This window comes from Mauremys mutica, chromosome 22, assembly GCF_020497125.1.
Source record: "Mauremys mutica isolate MM-2020 ecotype Southern chromosome 22, ASM2049712v1, whole genome shotgun sequence".
NCBI classification, from domain to species: Eukaryota; Metazoa; Chordata; order Testudines; family Geoemydidae; genus Mauremys; species Mauremys mutica.
Genome location: NC_059093.1, coordinates 4,611,178 through 4,628,327, shown reverse-complemented (window position 1 = coordinate 4,628,327; position 17,150 = coordinate 4,611,178). Strand labels below are relative to the sequence as shown.

At 53.4% G+C, this 17,150-nt stretch overlaps 1 protein-coding gene and 1 long non-coding RNA gene across 2 annotated transcripts; one reads left to right on the top strand and one right to left on the bottom strand.

The window, feature by feature from the left end:
* Positions 1–2,556: 2,556 nt before the first annotated feature.
* LOC123354602 lies at positions 2,557–11,636 on the bottom strand. The gene is made up of 5 exons (XM_044996721.1): positions 11,617–11,636; positions 8,868–9,343; positions 7,638–7,775; positions 6,697–6,834; positions 2,557–4,372 (listed from the first exon to the last, which is right to left on the bottom strand). The coding sequence occupies exons 1-5, from the start codon at positions 11,634–11,636 to the stop codon at positions 4,350–4,352; spliced, it is 795 nt and encodes a 264-aa protein (XP_044852656.1). The 3' UTR covers positions 2,557–4,349.
* A 1,368-nt stretch (positions 11,637–13,004) lies between these two features.
* LOC123354968 lies at positions 13,005–14,081 on the top strand. The gene is made up of 2 exons (XR_006574980.1): positions 13,005–13,322; positions 13,887–14,081. It is a non-coding gene; the product is annotated as an uncharacterized LOC123354968 (long non-coding RNA).
* The last annotated feature ends 3,069 nt before the right edge of the window (positions 14,082–17,150 follow it).

The following is a 17,150-nucleotide window of genomic DNA, read 5'->3' as shown; positions in this document are numbered from 1 at the left end:
TCCCTCGGTAGTCCAGTGGTTGGGTTCTTACCCAGCCTGTGCATAATGCGGGTTCAATTCCTGTCTCAGCTTGCTGAGAAGGGACCTGAACAGCTGTCTCCAAAGTGAACATGCAGCTGCTGGACTAAGAGGGGTTCTTATTGGGGCCTGGTGGTGGCATCTGCGTCCAATTTTTCTGCTGTAATTGTTCCATTTTCATTACATATTCATTGGGTCGCAAGACTGGCAAGCAAGCTTGTGTGGTCTAGCGGTTTGGGGTTGTGGCTGGCCTGTGGGATGCTGGGGTTCAAATCCCCTTTATGCTGCCCGAGACGGGATTCAAACCTTGGTCTCTTACCTGGCAGGTCAAGGCTCTAAGTGCTGGGCTAGGAGGTAGTCCAATGGGCTGACTCCCTCAGTGTTTCCTTTTGAAGGGGGGGCAATGTCAATAGGTAGTTAAACAGTCACTGGGCCACTCCTATACCGTGAGTCTCTCTGTGGTCTGGTGGTTTGGATGCCTTTGGTTAGGAAGTGGCAGGTGCTAGTTCAAATCCCCCTTTATGCTGGCTGAGACGGGATTTGAAGGGTGATTGCCTACCTCTCAACCCAATGGCCTAAGTCCCTGGCTGGGGGGGTCTCCCTCGGTCCTTTCTGTTGAAGGTAGGCCACATTCAGTAAATATGACATGAGAATTGGGCCAATGGCTCTGTGTGATTCCTTCTGTAGTCCTGTGGCTTGGGCGCTTACCCCAGAACTGACAAGGTGCTGGTTCAAATCCCTCCCCTGAGATGGGAGGGGCGTCTCTGTCTCTTACCGCTCAAGCGTCCCGCTTTAACTATATATTAACCGGAGCAAGGGAAGCTCTCCAGTCCCTCTACGGTATGGGGGTTAGGGTGCTCGCTTGGATTGTGGGTGGCCCCGGTTCAATACCCCGCTGTGTGGGACAGGAGGGCCTCTGGTGGGTGAGAGGAGACCCCTCCTAGCTGAGCAAGAGGCCTGTCACAGGGCCTCTTGTTCTTTTAATTAAAGGGGCTTTTGCTGCTGAGCAGTAAAACCCCCTCTCTCTCTCTCGTCCACCGTGATCAGGATACACGCCCAGGTTGTGGCAGACCCCAGGGCACTCCCCTGCTCTTTTGAGGGGTGTGAACTGGGGGCCGCCACCTCCTGGGGGAGAGTCGCTGGTGAGCGATCCCTGTCCAAATCCCCTCTCCGTCCCAAGAAGACAATGGCCTCTTGAGAAAGAGAGGGGGTTCAGACAAGGATGGCCCACCGCAAAGGACAGTCGCCTAGGAGGCAGGAAATCCCTGTGCAAATCCCTGCTGAAGAGGCAGCTGGGGGATTTGAACCAGGATTTCCCACAACCCAGGCGAGTATCCTAACCACTGGACTAGAGAGAGAGAGAGTTGCCAAGAGCCTCGCCCAGAGCACATTTAACTAAAGTGGAAGAGCTTCAACAGGCAAGAGGAAAGCACGCCCAGCCCTATTCCTAAAAGCGGATGGCACAGGGACCAGGGCAGATTTGAACCCCTGTCTCCCAGGGACTAAGCCCAGAGCCTACCCACTGGGCTACCGAGGGGACCTGAAGCAAGGGTTGACCTAAACAGCATTTAATTACAGTGGAACAACTTCCACCGGCAAGAAAGATGAAGCCCCACAGGGGACGTGCAGCAAGATTACAGCTGACATCCATCCAACGTCCGTTTGAACACAGGCCGAGGGGAGTTTTGAAGGCCCCTTACGCGCAGCCCAAGCATAGGGCTAAATCATTGCACTAGAGCAGGAGGACTGTAGCAGCCTTTGCCCAAACACTAGTTGTTTAATATGGATCAGCTGCAACAGGCAAAAGCAGAGAGGGTGCCCCTCACACTACACCAAAGAACACACCAGGGCTGCTGGAGATGCCTTCTTACAGGCCTTGGCAACAGGCAGATTGGACGGCTCCCTGCGTCTTTCCAGTTCATGCCGATCCACTGTAACTACATATTAACTGGGACAGAGCTTCAGAGTGGGGATACATTTGTCCTGGACTCTTCTTTACCTGGCACGTCCACCCTGGGGATGGCTCTGCTCCTTAAGCCTGACCCTTGCTTTGCTCCTAGTGGCTCTGTTTAAAGAACAGACAAAACGCTGCATCGGTTCCATGCTCTGGGATGGGAGAGTCTCTCAAATCACAAGGGTGAATACTGTTGCTAATTTGGAAGCAAGACTAAAATCCTGTTACGTTGGGGCAGGGGGTTGGGTAAAGAATGTAAATGGAGGTCGATGGTCATCTCTGAAGCTCTGTGTAACATGAGATCAATAGAAATATTTTCATTCAAATCAGACAAATGAGCTGTTTTCATCCTAGGAAGATTGTGGAATCTCTATCGGTGGAGTGTTTTTAAGAACAGCTTGGACAAACACCTTTCTGGGATGGTCTAGATAACACTGGGTCCTGCCTCAGTGCAGAGAACTGGATGAGATGACCTACTGAGGTCCCTTCCAGTCCTACATTTCTATGATTCTATAATCACACACAACTAAGCTTCAACTCTAAGATTACAGAGCGCTTTTTGAAAAACATGACATAAATAGAGATAGAAGAGTCATGATCATTTATTCACGATGGAGACCCAGGAAGAAGTCAGTGGGAAAAAAAATACAGAAACACTTAGTGATCTTAAGTCATTTTCCCAGCCTCCTTCCTCACCTCTTGCAGCTGTTTCGGCACACTCAGAACTAACGAGTCTCGCTCCAGCTGCTGCTTCAATTCAGTAAATTCAGCAATAGCCACATTCAGATCTTGCTAGACCTAGAACAGCAGCACAGACAGCAAGGCTACAGCAGTTCATTTACAGTAACCAAAGGCTACGAGAGCCATTTCTATTTCAAAAGTAACACCGACATGACAACACCAGCGTGCTGCCTGAAACGTTCGTACCTCCCAAAGTTACAAACAACACCTACGGTTATTATAACTGAAAGAAATTAGAAGGAAAAGAGGTTCTATTTCCCCAGTGTATTTATCCAATGCAGTAGACAGAAATTTATATATATTCACTTTCTCTGTATGGTCAGACTTTTTAACCTCACTAGAAAGACCCTGTTAAACAGCAGAGGAGAAGAAAAACTCGTTAAAAAAAAAGCATTATTGTACGGTAATTTTTGAAAAAAAGTAGAACAGGGCGATATTAAATTGCAGATCTTTAAAAAAAAATGATTCCAGTAAAAAAATTCCAGAGTCCCTTTAACAGTTTTCTAATTTTAAATTAGATAAATGTCAATTTGAAAAGTACAGTTTAACTATACATTTTAAAAGCTTCCATAGGCATGCAAGATCAAGAGATGTTTCTCCTTTTTTTAAAAAAAGATCCCCAAACTGTTAAATAAACAAACGAACAATCTTCTGCATCGTTTGTTCCTTAAATACTGCAGCACTAGGAACCCAAAGCTGAAATTGACTACAGACAAGTGGAACTGATGTCACCGATTGTTATTGTATACACCGAGAAACATGAATACACAGCAACAAATAAACAGAGACAAGTAAAATGGATATTTAAGATTCTTTCACTTTTAACATAGCATAACTGGTATCAGATGTAAAAGTTATTTTCACAGTGTACGATTTTTGAGTTGATCATTCTCCTCTGCGAAGAAAAAATCCAGATGTAATATCTCACCTGCATTAGAGCCTTTCTAACTTACATTTCAAAGCCAGAGTGGCAAGGCAGAGAACAGCTAAAAGAATTAGTCCAGGGGTATAGAAAGGACGATGGGCACAAAAAATATAAGCGGGCCACAGGAAGGACAGTCTTTCAATCAATATACAGAAAATCTGGGCTCGGTTCCCAGCTCTGCACAGAATCTCCGTGTGACCTTGGCCAAGGTCATTCCACTGCTTTGTGCCTCAGTTTCCTCATCAGCAAAATAAGAATGATTCCTCCCTATCTGAATGCAGAGAGGCTTAGAAGATAAATGCATTAATATACACGAGAGGCTCTGAAACTACTGTGATGAGCAACACAGAAAACCATTCAGCTACAGCCCGCCCTTTATTTATATCCCAGGTCTGCTACATCATACACTGGTATATTTCAGTCAAGGGCACTCTTTATAAGAGGCGGCTATTCATCCTGGAATCCTTAGCCAAGATCCTCCTCCCCTGCCTTCCTGTGCAGCATGCTCATGGCTGCACGTCAGTGGGGTTGTACTGCTTTGGGATGATGCAGGATGAAAGCTGCTAGATACAGATAAAGTGAAACCGCTGCCGTGTCACCTCATTTTCGATCCTGGATTTCAGTAGGCCGAAGTTGCCGGACAGACTGTCCACTTGTGACACCAAGTCCTCAGCGCTCTGCATGCTTGGGAGGAATTCGTTATACTTCTTGTTAATCATGTTGCAGACTTTGCCCTAGGCAGAAAAACAAACACCCATAAGGTTGCCAACTCTGACTGAAGCTATTCCAGGAAGTTTCTTTCCCCAACATGTCATAATGTCATTTTCTTAAAATATCCTATTAAAATCTCCCAGGTTGCTTTCAATAATCAACAGGAGATTGATGCCGATTCTGGGAGACTCCAGGCCAATCCCTGAGGGTTGGCAACCCTAAAGACCCACAGAGAGAAACCCCAAGGCTGTGGCTACAGGGCCAAAGCCTCCCACCCCCATCGGAGCCCTCTCTGCAACCCCACATCGTTGAGATGGGCAGAATGATTTCGCAGTTAGCAGGACAAAGAAAGTAGCTCAAAGGGAACGTCCCACAGGCTAGGGTGGGAGCAGCACAGCTCCTCATCCACAGATCCCCCATCACTGACAGCCCACCATCCAGACCTCATGCACCTCCCCTCAGATCCCCCATCACTGACAGCCAGCAAACGTTAGCAGGAATCACCGGTCCAAAGCACCCCACCATCCAGCTCCTCATGCACCGCCCCTCAGTGTTACCCAACCCTAATGCCCGGTGCCCCGACACTCCAGTGTCACCCACCACCACGCTCACATCCTGTCCCTTCCCTGGACCCCACCAAGGGCCTTTCTAACCCTCCTTAATTTACTCCCCAACTGCCCCCTCCCATGATCCCACAATCATCCCCTGCCCCCAGCACTCCCTCTCCCCCTGGAGTCCCCCTGTCCAGGGTCCCCGTAGGCAGCACCCGGCCGAGGTCCCCTTCTCTCCTCCCCAGCACCCCTGCTCTGCCCCTGTCTACAACACAAACACACACTGGGGTCCCCTCCATACTCCAGTCCCTGGATCCCCCCTCTGCCCCCCATGTTCCCCCCACACCCAGCCCCCTGGATTTCCCCCTTGTCCCCCAGATCCTCCCCACACCCAGCCCCGGGAACCCCCTCTGCCCCCCCCAGGATCCTCCTCCTAACGACCCCTGCATCCCGCCCACTGCCCCCCGGGCCCCTCCCACACCCAGCCCCGGGAACCCCCTCTGCCCCCCCCCGATCCTCCTCCCCCCGACCCCTGCATCCCGCCCACTGCCCCCCGGGCCCCTCCCACACCCAGCCCCGGGAACCCCCTCTGCCCCCCCCGGATCCTCCTCCCCCCGCCCCCTGCATCCCGCCCACTGCCCCCCGGGCCCCTCCCACACCCAGCCCCGGGAACGAACTCTGCCCCCCCCCCCCGGATCCTCCTCTCCCCGACCCCTGCATCCCGCCCACCGCCCCCCGGGCCCCTCCCACACCCAGTCCCCCGGGATCCCCCCCTGCCCCCCTCCCCCCGACCCCTGCATCCCGCCCACTGCCCCCCGGGCCCCTCCCACACTCAGCCCCGGGAACCCCCTCTGCCCCCCGGGCCCCTCCCACACCCAGTCCCCCGGGATCCCCCCCTGCCCCCGTAGACCCGCCCCACCCCCAGCCCCGCCGGGCACCCCCCAGGCCCCACCCTCAGCTCCTCCACGCGGCGGGAGAGCCGGGCGATCCGGGTGCCCAGATCCTCCTCCTCCAGCCGGCCCGCGTGCGCCAGAACCGCAGCCACCAGCGAGGGGGACCCAGCGCGCGGCACCACGGGAAAGCGAGTCCGCCCGCCCCTTGCTCCGGGACTCCAATTCCCACGAACGTGACTGAGAAGGTCCGCGCGGGACTACAACTCCCAGAGTGCACCACGCAGGGCGGGCCTACGAGTAGCGGCGTGGGACAAACCTATTTAGAACGTTTTGCTCTTTCCCCACCATTCTATTGGTCCGCAGCCGCCGAGCAAGTGAACGAGCCCCCCGTCTGATTGGTCCGCTGCCGCGGGGCGGGGAATATAAACCGGGCCCCCGGAATTGTTGCCTTTCGGCCGGGGAGGAGCTGGGGGCTGGTGCTGGAGCTGGGCCGCGAAGGCGGTAAGTGGGGCGGACGGGGGAGCCGCGGGGGAGAGGGGGCAGCGCTCGGACCGGGTCGCTGGCCTGGTGCTGGGAGAAGGGGGGGAGAGGGGGCAGCTCTTGCCCAGGGGGCCTGGGCTGGTGCCAGGGGAGGGGGGGGAGAGGGGGCAGCTCTTGGGCGGGGGGCTGGGCTGGTGCCAGGGAAGGGGGGAGAGGGGGCAGCTCTTGGGCAGGGGCGCTGGGCTGGTGCTGGGGGAGCTCCTGCACCAGGGTGTTGGGCTGGTGCCATATGGGGGGGTTCAGGGCTTGCTCCTGCACCGGGGCCTGCTGGGGAGGTGGCAGCTGCAAATGGGGAAAGGCCCCTTTGGAGGCTTCTGAAAAGCTGCCTGTGAAGGGGGGGAAGCGCTTTGCACCTGCCCTTACCTGCTCCAGAGGCTGGGCCCAGCCAGGTCTGCTCCTGCTTTGCATCCGGGACACCCACCCTCCCCTGTGCTCTTTGCAGTGACCTGGATGTTCGCTGCCTTTCCTCTGGCCTGTGGGGGATTGATTCTTCCAGGAGATCTGGTGGGGAAATGGATCTGACTTGCTGTGTGACCTTCCTGACAAACTTTACTTTCCTGTCAATTTCTCACTTTGTTCAAAAAAGCAAAAACAAGGGGAATAAATGGTTTTCAGGGGTCTTTGGTTTTTCAATAAAAGCTTCCACTTAATCACGTGAATTTTTTCTTTAGGGGAAATGGGGGTGGGAAAGAAGCTTGTAGCAAAACTTCCAACCTGTGCCAGTGTGGGGCTTCTCCCATAGCTTCTGAGCTGGAGGCTTTGGAGCTTGATTAAACATTCTTCCCAGCTGCTTTGTCAGCCTTGCTAAGAACACTAGCCCCCTGGTTTTCTAGCAAAGCCACCAAACTCTAGAGCAGATATACTCTGCAACTTGGAAGAGGCAAGTAGCTCTTAAATTTGTCTTTTGCAGCACTTGTTAAAACAGTGTTTAACCACTCAGAATGCTTTTCCTGTATTAATTTGGACAAAGCTGCTGATGTGAAAAAACTAAAGATTTCCCACATCAATTTAAATATGAAGCTGGACTAAATGAAACAATTATTTCACATGCCTGTGGCATTTTGGGGTTGATTGCCAATTGGGGAGGGGGGAGAAGGGGCAGCTCTTGGGCAGGGGTGTGGGGCTGGTGGGGGGGTGGAGAAGGGGCAGCTCTTGAGCAGGGCTGTGGGGCTGGTGGGGGGGGGGGGCTCCCTCCTTCCCCAGGGCCTGCTGGGGAGGTGGCAGCTGCAAATGGGGAAGGGCCTTTTGGAGGCTTCTGAAAAGCTGCCTGTGAAGGGGGGGAAGTGCTTTGCACCTGCCCTTACCTGCTCCAGAGGCTGGGCCCAGCCAGGCCTGCTCCTGCTTTGTCTCTGGGACACCCACACTCCCCTGTGCTCTTTGCAGTGACCTGGATGTTGGCTTCCTTTCTTCTGGCTTGGAGGGGATTAATTCTTCCAGGAGATCTGGTGGGGAAATGGATCTGACTTACTGTGTGACCTTCCTGACAAACTTTACTTTCCTGTCAATTTCTCACTTTGTTCAAAAAAGCAAAAACAAGGGGAATAAATGGTTTTCAAGGGTCTTTGGTTTTCCAATAAAAGCTTCCAGTTAATCACAAGTGTGTTGGATTTTTCTTTGGGGGGGCGGGGTGGTTGGGGGTGGGAGAGAAACTTGTAGCAAAAGTTCCAACTTGTGAGTGTGGTTCTTCCAGTGCTTAGGAGAGGGGTAGGCAACCTATGGCATGCATGCCAAAGGTGGTGAGTGAGCTGATTTTCAGTGGCACTCACACTGCCTGGGTCCTGGCCATGGGTCTGAGGGTTCTGCGTTTTAATTTAATTTTAAATTAACCTTCTTAAACATTTTAAAAACCTTATTTACTTTACGTCTAACAATAGTTTAGTAACATACTACAGACTTATTGAAAGATCTTGTAAAAACATTAAAATGTATTACTGGCATGTGAAACATTAAATCAGAGTGAATAAATGAAGACTTGGCACACAACTATTGAAAGGTTACTGTCTCTGGCTTAGGAGGTTCTGAATTGGAGGTTGTGGAGTTTGATTTAAAATCCCTCCCAGCTGCCTGGCCAGCCTCCCTGAGCACACTACCCCCTGGTTCTCCAGCAAGGGTCAGGGAAGCCATGTTCTGAGACATTAAACTCTAGAGCAGATGTACTCAGACTGCAGCTTGGAGGCTGCAAGTAGCTCTTTAATTTGTCTCCTACAGCTCTTTGCAGCACCTATTAAAACCCTGATTTAGTTAACCACTCAGCATGCTTTTCCTGTATTAAAGGGCAGTGAGCCATTCATGTTCTGAACAGAGGAAAAAGTAAGGTTTTCCCATCAGATACTGTTGAATTATGGAGCTATAGTAAAATGAAACAGTTAATTTAGGTAAATGAGGCATGTTGGGGGTAATTGTTAATTTAGGTTCTGAACCCCTAAGGCCTGAGAATTGCTGCTCTAGAGCTAAACTGTTGGGGCTACTGGTCCATGCTCACAGTGAACAAGGCAGGTCCGCTTTACACGCTGGTTGACATCGGCCTCTCTTACCGCGCTGAGCCATGGGCGGAGGGGCCCCTGGAGCAGTGGCGCGGGAGGGGCTTTCCAAAGGGTAGTTCAGGGCTGAGCCTAGGCCTGCGCCCAGGGACTCAGACCTCCACCAACGAGCCGGACGGGCTGACCCCGCGTTCCGCACGAGGCTGCCAGTAATTCGCTCTCCGCTGGGGTCGGAGTCAGCGCCGCTGCCGGTATCTACACAGCGGCAGAGCCCTCGAGCAAAGCCAGGTCCGGGCCCAGCCCCGAGCCGGTCTCCCGCTCCCGCCGGCTCCGGGGCGTCTCCCCGCTGCGGGAGAGTCACCGGGGGGCAGAACACGGCCAAGGGGCGGGGGGGGGGCCGCTCCAGCGCATCCCAGCCGGTCCCAGCTCCAGCGGCGTCGGGCGGCCGGCGCCCGAGGCCCGCGTTGCACCAGGCGGAGCCGCAGCTCACGGGAAGGGGCTGCGCCTCGGAGCAGAAACACGGGGCTTTGCTCCCCGCCCCCCGTTGCGGCAACACACACGCCCCGTTCGGGTGCGGTATAAAGGATCCAGCCCGGCCTCACCTTCAGCTCCTCCGGCCGGCACAAGCGCGCCAGCACCGCAGCCGGCAGCGAGGGGGACCCAGCGCGCGGCACCACGGGAAAGCGAGTCCGCCCGCCCCTTGCTCCGGGACGCCAATTCGACACGAACGTGACTGAGGAGGCCCGGGCTGGACTACAACTCCCAGAGTGCACCACGCAGCCGGGCCTACGAGCCGCGACGTGGGACAAACCTATTTAGAACGTTTTGCTCTTTCCCCGCCATTCTATTGGTCCGCAGCCGCCGAGCGAGTGAACGAGCCTCCCCGTCTGATTGGTCCGGTACCGCGGGGCGGGGAATATAAACCGGGCCCCCAGAAGTGCTGCCTTTCGGCCAGGGAGGAGCCGGGGGCTGGTGCTGGTGCTGAGCCGCGAAGGCGGTAAGTGGGGCGGACGGGGGAACCGTGGGGGAGAAGGGGCAGCTCTTAGGCCGGGGGGCTGGGCTGGTGCTGGGGGGGAGAGGGGGCAGCTCTTGGGCGGGGGGCTGGGCTAGTGCCAGGGAAGGGGGGAGAGGGGGCAGCTCTTGGGCAGGGGGGCTGGGCTGGTGCCAGGGGAAGGGGGGGAGAGGGGGCAGCTCTCGGGCAGGGGCGCTGGGCTGGTGCTGGGGGAGCTCCTGCACCAGGGTGTTGGGCTGGTGCCATATGCGGGGGTTCAGGGCTTGCTCCTGCATGGGGGGCCTGCTGGGGAGGTGGCAGCTGCCAAGGGGAAAGGCCCCTTTGGAGGCCTCTGAAAAGCTGCCTGTGAAGGGGGGGAAGCGCTTTGCACCTGCCCTTACCTGCTCCAGGGGCCGGGCCCAGCCAGGCCTGCTCCTGCTTTGCCTCTGGGACACCCACCCTCCCCTGTGCTCTTTGCAGTGACCTGGATGTTCGCTGCCTTTCCTCTGGCCCGGAGGGGATTGATTCTTCCAGGAGATCTGGTGGGGAAATGGATCTGACTTGCTGTGTGACCTTCCTGACAAACTTTACTTTCCTGTCAATTTCTCACTTTGTTCAAAAAAGCAAAAACAAGGGGAATAAATGGTTTTCAGGGGTCTTTGGTTTTTCAATAAAAGCTTCCACTTAATCACATGTGAATTTTTTCTTTTGGGGAAATGGGGGTGGGAAAGAAGCTTGTAGCAAAACTTCCAACCTGTGCCAGTGTGGGGCTTCTCCCATAGCTGCTGAGCTGGAGGTTTTGGAGCTTGATTAAACATTCTTCCCAGCTGCTTTGTCAGCCTTGCTAAGAACACTAGCCCCCTGGTTTTCTAGCAAAGCCACCAAACTCTAGAGCAGATATACTCTGCAACTTGGAAGAGGCAAGTAGCTCTTAAATTTGTCTTTTGCAGCACTTGTTAAAACAGTGTTTAACCACTCAGAATGCTTTTCCTGTATTAATTTGGACAAAGCTGCTGATGTGAACAAACTAAAGATTTCCCACATCAATTTAAATATGAAGCTGGACTAAATGAAACAATTATTTCACATGCCTGTGGCATTTTGGGGTTGATTGCCAATTGGGGAGGGGGGAGAAGAGGCAGCTCTTGGGCAGGGGTGTGGGGCTGGTGGGGGGGGGGGTGGAGAAGGGGCAGCTCTTGAGCAGGGCTGTGGGGTTGGTGGGGGGGGGGGGCTCCCTCCTTCCCCAGGGCCTGCTGGGGAGGTGGCAGCTGCAAATGGGGAAGGGCCTTTTGGAGGCTTCTGAAAAGCTGCCTGTGAAGGGGGGGAAGTGCTTTGCACCTGCCCTTACCTGCTCCAGAGGCAGGGCCCAGCCAGGTCTGCTCCTGCTTTGTCTCCGGGACACCCACACTCCCCTGTGCTCTTTGCAGTGACCTGGATGTTGGCTTCCTTTCTTCTGGCCTGGAGGGGATTAATTCTTCCAGGAGATCTGGTGGGGAAATGGATCTGACTTACTGTGTGACCTTCCTGACAAACTTTACTTTCCTGTCAATTTCTCACTTTGTTCAAAAAAGCAAAAACAAGGGGAATAAATGGTTTTCAAGGGTCTTTGGTTTTCCAATAAAAGCTTCCAGTTAATCACAAGTGTGTTGGATTTTTCTTTCGGGAGAGGGGTGGTTGGGGGTGGGAGAGAAACTTGTAGCAAAAGTACCAACTTGTCAGTGTGGTGATTCTCCCAGTGCTTAGGAGAGGGGGAGGCAACCTATGGCATGCATGCCAAAGGTGGTGAGTGAGCTGATTTTCAGTGGCACTCACACTGCCTGGGTGCTGGCCATGGGTCTGAGGGTTCTGCATTTTAATTTTAAATTAACCTTCTTAAACATTTTAAAAACCTTATTTACGTGACATCTAACAATAGTTTAGTTACATACTACAGACTTATTGAAAGACCTTTTAAACAGATTAAAATGTATTACTGGCATGTGAAACATTAAATCAGAGTGAATAAATGAAGATTTGGCACACAACTATTTAAAGGTTACTGCCCCTGACTTAGGAGGTTCTGAATTGGAGGTTGTGGAGCTTGATTTAAAATCCCTCCCAGCTGCTTGGCCAGCCTCCCTGAGCACACTACCCCCTGGTTCTCCAGCAAGGGTCAGGGAAGCCATGTTCTGAGACATCAAACTCTAGAGCAGATACACTCAGACTGCAGCTTGGAAGCTGCAAGTAGCTCTTTAATTTGTCTCCTACAGCTCTTTACAGCATCTATTAAAACCTTGATTTAGTTAACCACTCAGCATGCTTTTCCTGTATTAAAGGGCAGTGAGCCATTCATGTTCTGAACACAGGAAAAAGTAAGGTTTTCCCATCAGATACTGTTGAGTGATGGAGCTATAGTAAAATGAAACAGTTAATTTAGGTAAATGAGGCATGTTGGGGGTAATTGCTAATTTAGGTTCTGAACCCCTAAGCCCTGAGAATTGCTGCTCTAGGGCTAAACTGTTGGGGCTACTGGTCCATGCTCACAGTGAACAAGGCAGGTCCGCTTTACAGGCTGGTTGACAGCGGCCTCTCTTAGCGCGCTGAGCCATGGGCGGAGGGGACGCCGGAGCAGTGGCGCGGGAGGGGCTTTCCAAGGGGTAGTTCAGGGCTGAGCCTGGGCCTGCGCCCAGGGACTCAGACCTCCACCAACGAGCCGGACGGGCTGACCCCGCGTTCCGCACGAGGCTGCCAGTAACTCGCTCTCCGCTGGGGTCGGAGTCAGCGCCGCTGCCGGTATCTAAACAGCGGCAGAGCCCTCGAGCAAAGCGAGGTCCGGGCCCAGCCGCGAGCCGGTCTCCCGCTCCCGCCGGCTCCGGGGCGTCTCCCCCCTGCGGGAGAGTCACCGGGGGACAGAACTCGGCCAAGGGGCGGGGGGCGGCGCGCTCCAGCGCATCCCAGCCGGTCCCAGCTCCAGCGACGTCGGGCGGCCGGCGGCCGAGGCCCGCGTTGCACCAGGCGGAGCCGCAGCTCACGGGAAGGGGCTGCGCCTCGGAGCAGAAACACGGGGCTTTGCTCCCCGCCCCCCGTTGCGGCAACACACACGCCCCGTGCGGGTGCGGTATAAAGGATCCAGCCCGGCCTCACCTTCAGCTCCTCCGGCCGGCACAAGCGCGCCAGAACCGCAGCCGGCAGCGAGGGGGGGACCCAGCGCGCGGCACCACGGGAAAGCGAGTCCGCCCGCCCCTTGCTCCGGGACGCCAATTCGACACGAACGTGACTGAGGAGGCCCGGGCGGGACTACAACTCCCAGAGTGCATCACGCAGGCGGACCTACGAGCCGCGACATGGGACAAACCCATTTAGAACGTTTTGCTCTTTCCCCGCCATTCTATTGGCCCGCAGCCGCCGAGCGAGAGAACGAGCCCCCCCGTCTGATTGGTCCGCTGCCGCGGGGCGGGGAATATAAACCGGGCCGCCGGAACTGCTGCCTTTCGGCTGGGGGGAGCTGGGGGCTACCGCTGGGCAGCGCCGCGCAGGCGGTAAGTGGGGCGGACGGGGGAGGGGCCCGGGCCGGGGGAGCCGCGGGCCGGCGGTGGCTGGAGCGGCCCGGGGGCTGCGGGGAGGGGGCTCGGGAGAAGGATCTGGAGGGGCTCAAACTGGGAGGGCAGCGCTCGGGCAGGGGGGCTGGGCTGGGCTGGTGCCGGGGGAGAAGGGGGCAGCTCTTGGGCGGGGGGCTGGGCTAGTGCCAGGGAAGGGGGGAGAGGGGGCAGCTCTTGGGCAGGGGGGCTGGGCTGGTGCCGGGAGAAGGGGGGGAGAGGGGGCAGCGCTCGGGCAGGGGCGCGGGGCTGGTGCTGGGGGAGCTCCTGCACCAGGGTGTTGGGCTGGTGCCATATGGGGTGGTTTGGGGCTTGCTCCTTCCTGGGGCCTGCTGGGGAGGTGGCAGCTGCAAATGGGGAAAGGCCCCTTTGGAGGGGTCTGAAAAGCTGCCTGTGAAGGGGGGGAAGCGCTTTGCACCTGCCCTTACCTGCTCCAGAGGCCGGGCCCAGCCAGGTCTGCTCCTGCTTTGCCTCCGGGACACCCACACTCCCCTGTGCTCTTTGCAGTGACCTGGATGTTCGCTGCCTTTCCTCTGGCCTGGAGGGGATTGGCTCTCCTGGGGATCTCCTGAAGAAATGGATCTGACATACTGTGACTTTCCAGCCCAGCTTTACTTTACTGTCAATTTCTCACTTCGTTAGAAAAAGCAAAAACAAGGGGAATAAATGGTTTTTGGTTTTCCAATAAAAGCTTCCACTTAATCTCAAGTGTTGAATTTTTCTTTTGGGGAAATGGGGGTGGGAGAGAAGCTTGTAGCAAAACTTCCACCCTGTCAGTGTGGTGGTTCTCCCATTGCTTAGGAGGTTCTGGAGCTTGATTTTAAATTCCTCCCAGCTGCTTGGCCAGCCTCCCTGAGCACACTATGCCCCTGGTTCTCCAGCAAGGGTCAGGGAAGCCATGTTCTGGGATTAAACTCTAGAGCAGATCTACTCAAACTGCAGCTTGAAAGCTGCAAGTAGCTCTTTAATTTGTCTTCTGTGTCACCTATTAAAACACTGAATCACTCAAGATGCTTTTCCTATATTAGTTTGTACAAAGCCATTGATGTTGTAGTGAACATATACAAATGAAAGATTTCTCCTTTCATACTGTATGAATATGAATCTGTAGTACATGAAACAATGAATTTGCATCAATGGGGCATGTTTTGGGTAACTGCTAATTTGGCTCATCAACCACTGAGGTCTGGGTATTGCTGCTGTAGAGCTAAGCCTTTGAGGCTATGAGTGTTCCCTAAAAGTGAAGGATGCAGGATTCTCCACAGGTAACCTGTACATGCTGGCTGATCTCAGCCTCTCACAGCGAGAGCAGAAAATTGGCTATGAGCTGAGATGTGCCAGAGCAGTGGAGCTTGAGAGACTTGTCAAATAGTAGATAGTTGAGCATAGGCCTGCTGTCCTGCAAGGCCATCAGGAAGATAGGTGGCTGCTGGCTCCAGTAAATAGACCTTCCCTGTAGTCAGACTGGACTACACCTCATTCAGTATGAGGCTGCATGAGTTGGAAGCCTCAGGGTTGAACTACCTCTGTGGTAATAGGAATCAGCTCTACTGCAACTATTGAAACAGCTGCAGAGCCCTCCTATGATAACCACTAGCTGTCCTCCCTCTCCCAGCTGCTCTGATGTTCCTGATATAGCTAAAGTTAATGTCTGCTCTGCAGAGCAGAACCAAACATCCTGTAGAAATGAACGTGTACCCACCTTCTAGATTTTTGAGGGAGAGTTGAGTATTTTTCTTGTAAGTGGCTAAACCTGTACTGTGCTCTCTCCTTTCTGCTTGCACAAAGCCACCACCATTTAAGGAAACTACACTGCTAGCCTCTAACCTCAAAGGGCTGCTGCCCCATGCTTATTAACACAGCTGCAGAGAAAGATGCCTGAAGTTGGCTCAGCTAGGATTCAGGAGGGCCAGCTGCAAGAGGCCTGTACCTCAGTAATCCAAAACTATGACATCTTAGAGCCAAGGCCCATGTGAACTGCCAGCACTGGCCTGATCCTCTCTGCAGAACTTACTGAAAGGGAGAATAGGCCCTGCATCCTTGTGGTAAAGGTAGAAATATAGCTAACAATCCCCCTTCTTCTGACTGATTTCTCTTGGGGAGATGAAGCAACACAGCTGTGGAGGAAAAGATTGCATTATAACCTGCTGTTGTCCTTATCTGCTCACACACACAACAGGAGCTAATCTATCAACCAATGTGATGACCATTCCCAGTTAATTTGTTCCTTGGTCTTCTCCTTATATAACTAAAGTGGAGGTGTTGCTTGTAGTAATAATTAGCCCTTCTAAGCCTGTGATTCTATACCTGGATGCAGAAAAGGGCTGATAAACTGCCTTTCAAAAGTAGTGAGACCTACCAAGTCTTTAACCTGCATTTTATCTGCTCCCCCACACTTCTATCAGTAAAGCAATAATACGCAGCTGGTGGGAGTGTATTTTTCAGGGGGAGTGGGAGCTGAATGGGGGATTAGCTAAAGAGACACAGCTGACCACTGCCTAGACTCTGCACAGATTGTAGCTGTATCACAGACTGGCAATTCTTTTCCTGCAGACTTCAGTACAATTAAATATTAAAAACAGCTCAAAGGAAACCTGGGATGGGTGAGTGGTAAATGGGGTTCTCTTTGGCTCATTGCATAATATTTGAGCTAATCACAACAAGGAACATATGACTGAGATAATACCCTTGGCAATCTCTCATTTTATGAAATAGCAGCAAAGGAAACAGATTAACCCACTTTCCATGCTCTGTTATGCAACTGTAGGGAACTCTCATGAGAACAGCTGTCAGTTCCCTCCTCTGCATTTTTGCTTTTGCAATGGATGCAGGAGAGGTATAGCATTAATCTGGACAGCTGCCTGTGACCCTGCTGCATTTACCAGACTGAGTGTGCAGAGATGCCAAGTATCTCAGACAGTACAAGCAGTAGCCAGAAAGCCCAGCTGCTTTGCCTTCCCACACAGCTTGGAGGGGGAAGTCATCAGTCTTAATGCTGCAGTCAGCCATCTTTCTCACTTGCTTTGGTCATGTAAGATTTTATCAGCAGGTATCTTTATTGTCTCCCCTGAACTTTCATGAAATAACTGGTAGGAGATCATCTCCCATCCCTGTATTCTAGCACCATGATCACCCCCAGCTGAAGAACAGTCTACAGGCCCAACTGCAAAGAAATAGTGAGGTTCTTGCAGACAAAGTTGGGCATCTGATGGCCTTCACTGTTGGCTTTATACATTTGGCCTGAACAGCCAGATTGTTGTTAAACAAGATGTAAAATATAACCTCCTTCCCACTGATAATATAAGATCAAGGACCTGCAGAGGCAGGTAGCAGATGGAAGGGGCAATACAGATGAATTTGCTCCTTTTTAATTCAGTGGAGGGGGAAAATCCTGTTGCTATTCATAGATGGAGGGAAATGCTAGAAGATGCTTCCAATGGATCTTGGAGGTTGAGGTTGTGCACAGAGTTGATCACAAGCAAATTTGCAATGCTGGTGAAAGGTGTCAGATTGTCGTGCTGGAGCCTAAGAGGTTCTGGTTATTCCCAGAATGCTGCACCCTGCACAGCAGCTACAGAAGTGCTTCTCCTCTCCCCCACAACGCCCTGCGGGCATGCCCCATCCGTGCCCCAGCCTGCTCACCCCTAAGCATGGGAGTGAGGGATCAAGGGCCAGATCCTCCAAGCTATTTACACACCTAACTCCTGTTAATTTCAGTGGGAGTTAGGTGCCTAATACTTTGGAGGACCTGGGCTCAGATCTGAAACAATA

Coding starts and splice junctions, on each gene's coding strand:
- LOC123354602 (XM_044996721.1), bottom strand. CDS start 11,636: ATGGCCAGCACCCAGGCAGT. Junction 6,835..7,637: donor GGGCCCAGCCTCTGGAGCAG/GTAAGGGCAGGT, acceptor TTTCCCCACCAG/ATCTCCTGGAAGAATCAATC. Junction 4,373..6,696: donor GGGCCCAGCCTCTGGAGCAG/GTAAGGGCAGGT, acceptor TTTTCTGCCTAG/GGCAAAGTCTGCAACATGAT.